The sequence below is a fragment of the Symphodus melops genome (assembly GCF_947650265.1).
Source record: "Symphodus melops genome assembly, chromosome: 1".
NCBI lineage: Eukaryota > Metazoa > Chordata > Actinopteri > Labriformes > Labridae > Symphodus > Symphodus melops.
Genome location: NC_136691.1, coordinates 37880106 through 37886235, shown reverse-complemented (window position 1 = coordinate 37886235; position 6130 = coordinate 37880106). Strand labels below are relative to the sequence as shown.

The 6130-nt window shown below is 38.4% G+C and overlaps 1 protein-coding gene across 1 annotated transcript; it reads left to right on the top strand.

The window, feature by feature from the left end:
- Nucleotides 1–344: 344 nt before the first annotated feature.
- On the top strand, nt 345–5215 carry anxa1a (annexin A1a). The gene is made up of 12 exons (XM_079369625.1): nt 345–483; nt 1073–1153; nt 1998–2088; nt 2289–2383; nt 2504–2617; nt 2817–2907; nt 3035–3114; nt 3924–4068; nt 4164–4259; nt 4357–4415; nt 4520–4642; nt 4729–5215. Exons 2-12 carry the CDS (start codon nt 1094–1096, stop codon nt 4783–4785), a joined length of 1011 nt encoding a protein of 336 aa, XP_079225751.1. The 5' UTR covers nt 345–483; nt 1073–1093; the 3' UTR covers nt 4786–5215.
- The last annotated feature ends 915 nt before the right edge of the window (nt 5216–6130 follow it).

Sequence of the window (6130 nt, the reverse complement as noted above, 5' to 3'; positions counted from 1 at the left end):
ATCAAAGGGATGAACCAGGCACACATCTGCATACATCTGTTGGCAGCTACAATAGATGTGTATTGGCTTCAGTGTCTATTTTGGGAACGTCGAACTGAAAATGTCATGATAAGCACAAAAGTCAAACCAACTGAGTCGTCATAAACGTACCACTCCAAAAGTCTGAAGTGTCTGTAAGTTATGGCCTATGCGATTTTCACGAGCTCTCTCGTTTATAAATACCGACAGCAGCCTAAAAGCCTCTGTTTTCAAAGTATAAGCAGTGTGCTGAAGGAGCTCTTCCCTGTTTTTACGCACGACGTACGCAGCTGCGTGGCGCGCTGCTGCTGCAGGCAGAGGTTCAGTCCAATGACAGCTGTGCAGCGGAGTATGGGTGGGTGCGTTACTAGGTGGGGTTTATCACGAGTATAAATAAACTCTCCCAGTCGCTACAAAGTCCCTGGAAACTCAGTGAGACTACCTTCTTCTCTCTTAGGACAAACGGTAAGTCATTTTCCTTCCGGAAATCTAAATTGTTGTCTTCAACTTTTAATTTGAGAGTTTAAAGAAGTTTGACCCAAGATAGTTCTGAACCATCTCTGCTGCACGGTAGGATACTTACAACCTATGAGGGTGTGGTTGTAAAAAAGAGTTGCGATTGAAAAGTGATGAGGGGATTGAATTGAGAGTATTACAGGAAAGTAAAGGAGAATGGATCAGTAAGCAAGACTTCAATAGGCCTACTTATAGTTGAAACTACGGTTTGTCAATCACAGTTGTGCTCGTGGGTGGGGCCAGTCTGTCGCCACATGCTTACCATTAACTATTAACATAAACCTACTGTAAATATTGCAGAAAAAAACGAAGCTAAGAGGAATCTGTCTGTTGCTATCAGGTTTAACAGATCAAACCAAAGAGAATACAATAGTATCATTGATAAGTGATTCAATCTTCTTTATCTGGGTATGCTTAGACTTTGATTTAATCCCAAGATGCTTCATCTTGTCTCTGCTTTCAATCTAATATAACATAATCATATAAGCATCAGTAATGACATGTTTTCTCTTTTTTTCCTCATTTTCTTTGTTTACAGACAGACTCCAGAGGTCCCACCATGTCTTTCATTGGAGCCTTCCTGCAGCAGACGATGTACATGGGCATGCCCGATGACTCAGTATGTACTGCGACTTTGTGGTTCTGTTCCAGTTGCTAAGGCCAACTTTTTTTTTTCTTTTTTTCTCTTCCTGTGGTATGTTGAGGTGGAAAAAATGATCAGGCTGTGTTGAGAGAGAGAGAGAGACAGAGAGACAGAGAGAGAGAGAGAGAGAGAGAGAGAGAGAGAGAGAGAGAGAGAGAGAGAGAGAGAGAGAGAGAGAGAGAGCAGTGTGGCAGATAGTGAGGGAGGAGACTAAATGAGTAGAAAATTTAACGGTAAAGGGAGTGAAGAGGAGGAGTTTCTCTGAGCAGAAAGATGTGATGAAAGCTGTACTTAAAGTGAAAGGGAGACCGGACTAAAACATTATCAGTAGTGAGAAATCTGGCCACACTACAGTCTTGTGAGAGTGTGAGTCATACATTGTAGGAGCAGGAATTTGAGCTCCTCCCTTTATAAACTTTGCAAACAGAACAAAATACTACTTCTTCTTTCCCTGCTTTCTGAAAGTGAACTACAAAAAATGTTCATGTCAATCTGGTATGATTTCAGACTGTATACAACTCTTTACTTTGTGGCGTACATATGTAGGAGTCCTTTTAAATGACATTGTAATGGGAAAGGAGGAGTTTGAGCAATAACCACGAGTAAAGGGCTCTGTCTCCATTCCCTTTCCTTGTTTGTGTGTTTTTTGTACATAGCTGGGGGAGTATTACAGGCAATACCAAGGCCAGTAAAATCAAGATAAAAATATCCACTGATTCATCCAAGGCCCTTGAAAAATGCGCTTTTGCAATGATGCCTGCCACTAAGCAAAGCTGAAGTATTTACTAAACATACACAACTCGTGTTGTGCATTCCTTAGGTCCAAAAGAAAGAAGGGACTGTGACTCCAGCACCCAACTTCAGCCCTGATGGAGATGCAGCAGTCTTGGATAAGGCCATCAAGACAAAAGGTGAACAGAAACACTTTTGAGCATGTGGTAACATGTTATGGCCTCACACATGTCTCTTGTATGCCAAAACTGAATCTGCTTTAATCACTTTAACGCCCTCTACTGGTCATCATGCACCATACTCGCTCCTTTTCTTGCATGGGCCCTAAAATGACAACTTTAACTCTACTCCATTACTAAACAAAATGACCTGTGTGCAGGTGTGGATGAGAACACCATCATTGAAATTCTGGTGAAAAGGAGCAATGAGCAGAGGCAGCAGATTAAAGAGGTTTACCAGAAGGCCAGTGGAAAGGTAATAAGAAAACAAACTAAATATTTCATTGCACAAATATGTACATACTTATGTACAGCATATTCGTACATATCACACATGAGATGACTACATGTTTACTCATTTGTTGTTCCCTTGTAGGCTCTGGAGTCAGCTCTAAAGAGTGCTCTGAAGGGAGATCTGGAGGATGTGGTGTTGGCTCTGCTGAAAACACCGGCCCAGTACGATGCTCACTTGCTGAAAGGAGCTATGAAGGTACACACACACACACACACACACACACACAAACCTTATCGTCATCTGTTATTTTTAAGTACACAGTGACATCCACCCACTTCCACTTATTCTTTCATTGTTCTCTTATCAAGAGGTTAAAATATGTTTTGTTTGATTTGGCCAAATGAAGAGAAGATTATTTTCCCCTGTATAAATGTGTCAGTACTTTTTTATTTAGGGTATTGGCACAGATGAGGAAACCCTGATAGAAGTTTTGGCTTCCAGAAACAACAGAGAGATTCTGGATATAAAGAAAGCCTACAAAGAAGGTGTGTGCCAGAAAACTTCCAACAACAGTGCTCAGATTCTTAAAGCTGAGGGTATCATTAAAAACTGTTATTTTTTTCATCATTTGACAAACTGGATGCTAATGTATTGATTTTTTTTTTTACCAAGAATTCAAAAAGGACCTTGAAGAAGACATTAAGGGTGACACTAGCGGAGATTTCAGGACTGCTCTCTTTGAACTATGCAAGGTCAGTATGTCTCTACATGTTTCTTTTTAAAGTTATATCTGTTACAGGACAGGACAAAGATGTTTAGAACAGAAACGTTTCAGTCAAAGCACATGGATGCATTAATATCTGAGGCAACATAACACTCCCAATTGGGGCTTTATGATGACAGCAGTTTATAAAAACTAAACAAAATCATCCGATCATTAAATGCTTACACAGCAAGGGTCAAAAGTTGGGCCTTTTAAGGATATATACATAGGCATCCTATAAGGTAAAATAGACAATGCAAACTCTTTATGCTTCACATCTGTCAGATTTTAAATAAAGTCAAGAGCTTATTGATACAATTAAGAGAATTGCAAACTGTCATTAAAATAAGATGCAGTGTGTCACAGTTTGAACTGTGGGGAAATAAATTGCTGCACACTCAGCCTTTTTCTATCTGTTTTTTTTCTGTTTTTAAATGCAGTTGTTTAATAGTCTTATAGAGATGACGATTGTTATACATTATTCACCAATACTTAAGTTGCTTTTAATCATTTGAACTTCAATACACAGAAAAGTTTAGAACATTATATTAATTAAAACGTAAGCACTATACATTTCTTATAGCTTAGAAGCTTTGCACATATTTTATAGTTCAAACATCCAGTTATCTAGAAATGAGGATTGCTCTTAAACAGGAGAAGAGTAATGATGTAACGTCTTTTTGGCGTCAAACACAAAGTATAATAATTACGCTGACAATCATAAATCTCAAACAATTCTGAACAAATTGTATGAGTTGGGTTCATGAGCTGAAATAGTTCGGCTTGTCTTCATCACAGGCCAACAGGACTGAAGGAGTGTGTGAGCAGATGATTGATAGTGATGCCAGGGCTCTGTACGAGGCCGGAGAGGGGAGGAAGGGCACTGACTGCTCCGTCTTCATCGAAGTTCTCATCACCAGGAGTGCCCCTCATCTCCGGAGAGGTCAGCTGATTGGCCTTCCTGTCCTGATAAGAAAATCCTGTTTCCCCCCCATATTGTTCCACATTAACACTTTTCTTCGACTTTGACTTCTTTAGTGTTTGAGAGATACTCTAAGTACAGCAAAGTGGACGTGGCTAAAGCCATCGACCTGGGTCTTAAGGGAGATATAGAAAGTTGTCTCACTGCAGTAGGTAAAGGCACAAACATCTATTTTAACTGTATTACTTGAAGTATTATCCAGTGATGTATGCCTTCTCTTATTTTAAATCATATTTTATGTAACCATAGTGAAATGTGCTGGCAGCAGGCCTGCGTTCTTTGCTGAGAAACTCCACTTGGCCATGAAGGTATAATCAAATTTTTGCTCAAAAAACTTTTAAAAAATCCACCCTGGAGACCGAGCCTTCTGCCTTTCGACTTCACTGACTTTTTTTTTTTTTTTGCATATCAGGGAAAAAGTCCCAAAAAAGATGCCCTGACTCGTATCATGGTGAGTCGCTCTGAAATTGACATGAAACGGATCAAGGAAGAGTACAAGAAAAACTATGGTACAACACTCTACCAGGAGATTCTGGTGAGGAAAGACTTTATTACTGGTAACTGCAGTATGCCCCATCCTAAATGTCATTCATGTTTACATGCTGCCTGTCTTTATTTTAGGATGACACTAAAGGAGACTATGAGAAGATCCTGCTCGCTCTCTGTGGGGAAAACTAAGAGCTCGTCAACAAGATCAGGGCTCATCCAAAGATCCAGCAGCGAGTCCAGCTGTGGAAAACCACTGATAATATTATAACACATAGTTTGCCCTATGAGGAGAACGGACAAGACAAGTGTCTTTGTGACTTTCATGACATTAAGCAGATATTTACAGCGTTAAGCAAAGATTTACATAGACTCATCCCCGCTTCAGCAGATGTTTTCTCTACATGTTCCTTCTTATTGCAGTGGACCAGTATTATCTGCAGCAGACCTAGCTTTACACTCACTATGTTCTTACATCTGTTGTTAAAGAAAAACTGAAGTCACAGTGCAGCTGCTTACAGATATATGTTATCATCTTCTGATGTTATAGTGATAGCAGCAGGAGAAGTACCCTTGAAGGCGCATTGAAATCTTGCAGTAAAAAGCTTTTTATAAAAATGCCTACCTGTGTGCTGTTGGTTCTTTGTACATGTACATATAAGACAGACATGAATGGCATGCTACTGTATATTTCAAAATTATTAAGCAGTGATGATTATAGTATTTGTAATTATACCAACACAAAAAATACAATAACAATGAACAAAAAAAATACTACAAGTGTCCTGAATAACAATCAACTTAATATTTGAGTTCAAAATCCCCTGCAAATCCAATATTTAGAAGTTGAAAATAAAAACACACAAACAGGAAATCTAACTAATCTATCTAAATGATATTGTTTTTATTGTTTTTCTTAAAAAAAAAGAAGACTTGTATTGCCATCACTTGACTTGACTGTCTTTCACTAGAAAAAAAATTAAAAATCATTAAACTTTTTATTTTAGTAAAACAATTGAAGGAACTCTCTCTTTAGTTTTGTCTTCCCATTTAAGCCACTTTGTCGGGTCTGTGTACTCCACCACGAAACTATTGTATGCTTTACATTATTTGAAAACACCTTTTTAGAGTCGATAAAGGAAATAATGCTTTGTTAAGCTTTTGTATACATATTACAGTATGCCACACATACATAGAGCAGGTGAACCCTAAAGAGTCTACAGAGGTGCAGGTCATTCCTGCTCTCTCTCTAAAATTCTAAATGCAAGGGCAAACATGTTTTTGCCTAAAATTTTTGAATAAATGAATCAACAGAGGAAATAAACAAATTCAAATAAGTAAGTCACATACTTAATTCAGGACAGAAGCATGTAGGCCTAATTTATTAGAGAACATTGTATTCTGGTTTTACAGCGTGGCATTTGTAACTATGTCGGCAGATAAATTCCAACAAATCATACAACTTTTGTCCTAAAGACAGTGATTATATCTTTATTTAATTAGGGTACTTAGGGTAGAATCATTAGAATTCTTAGAA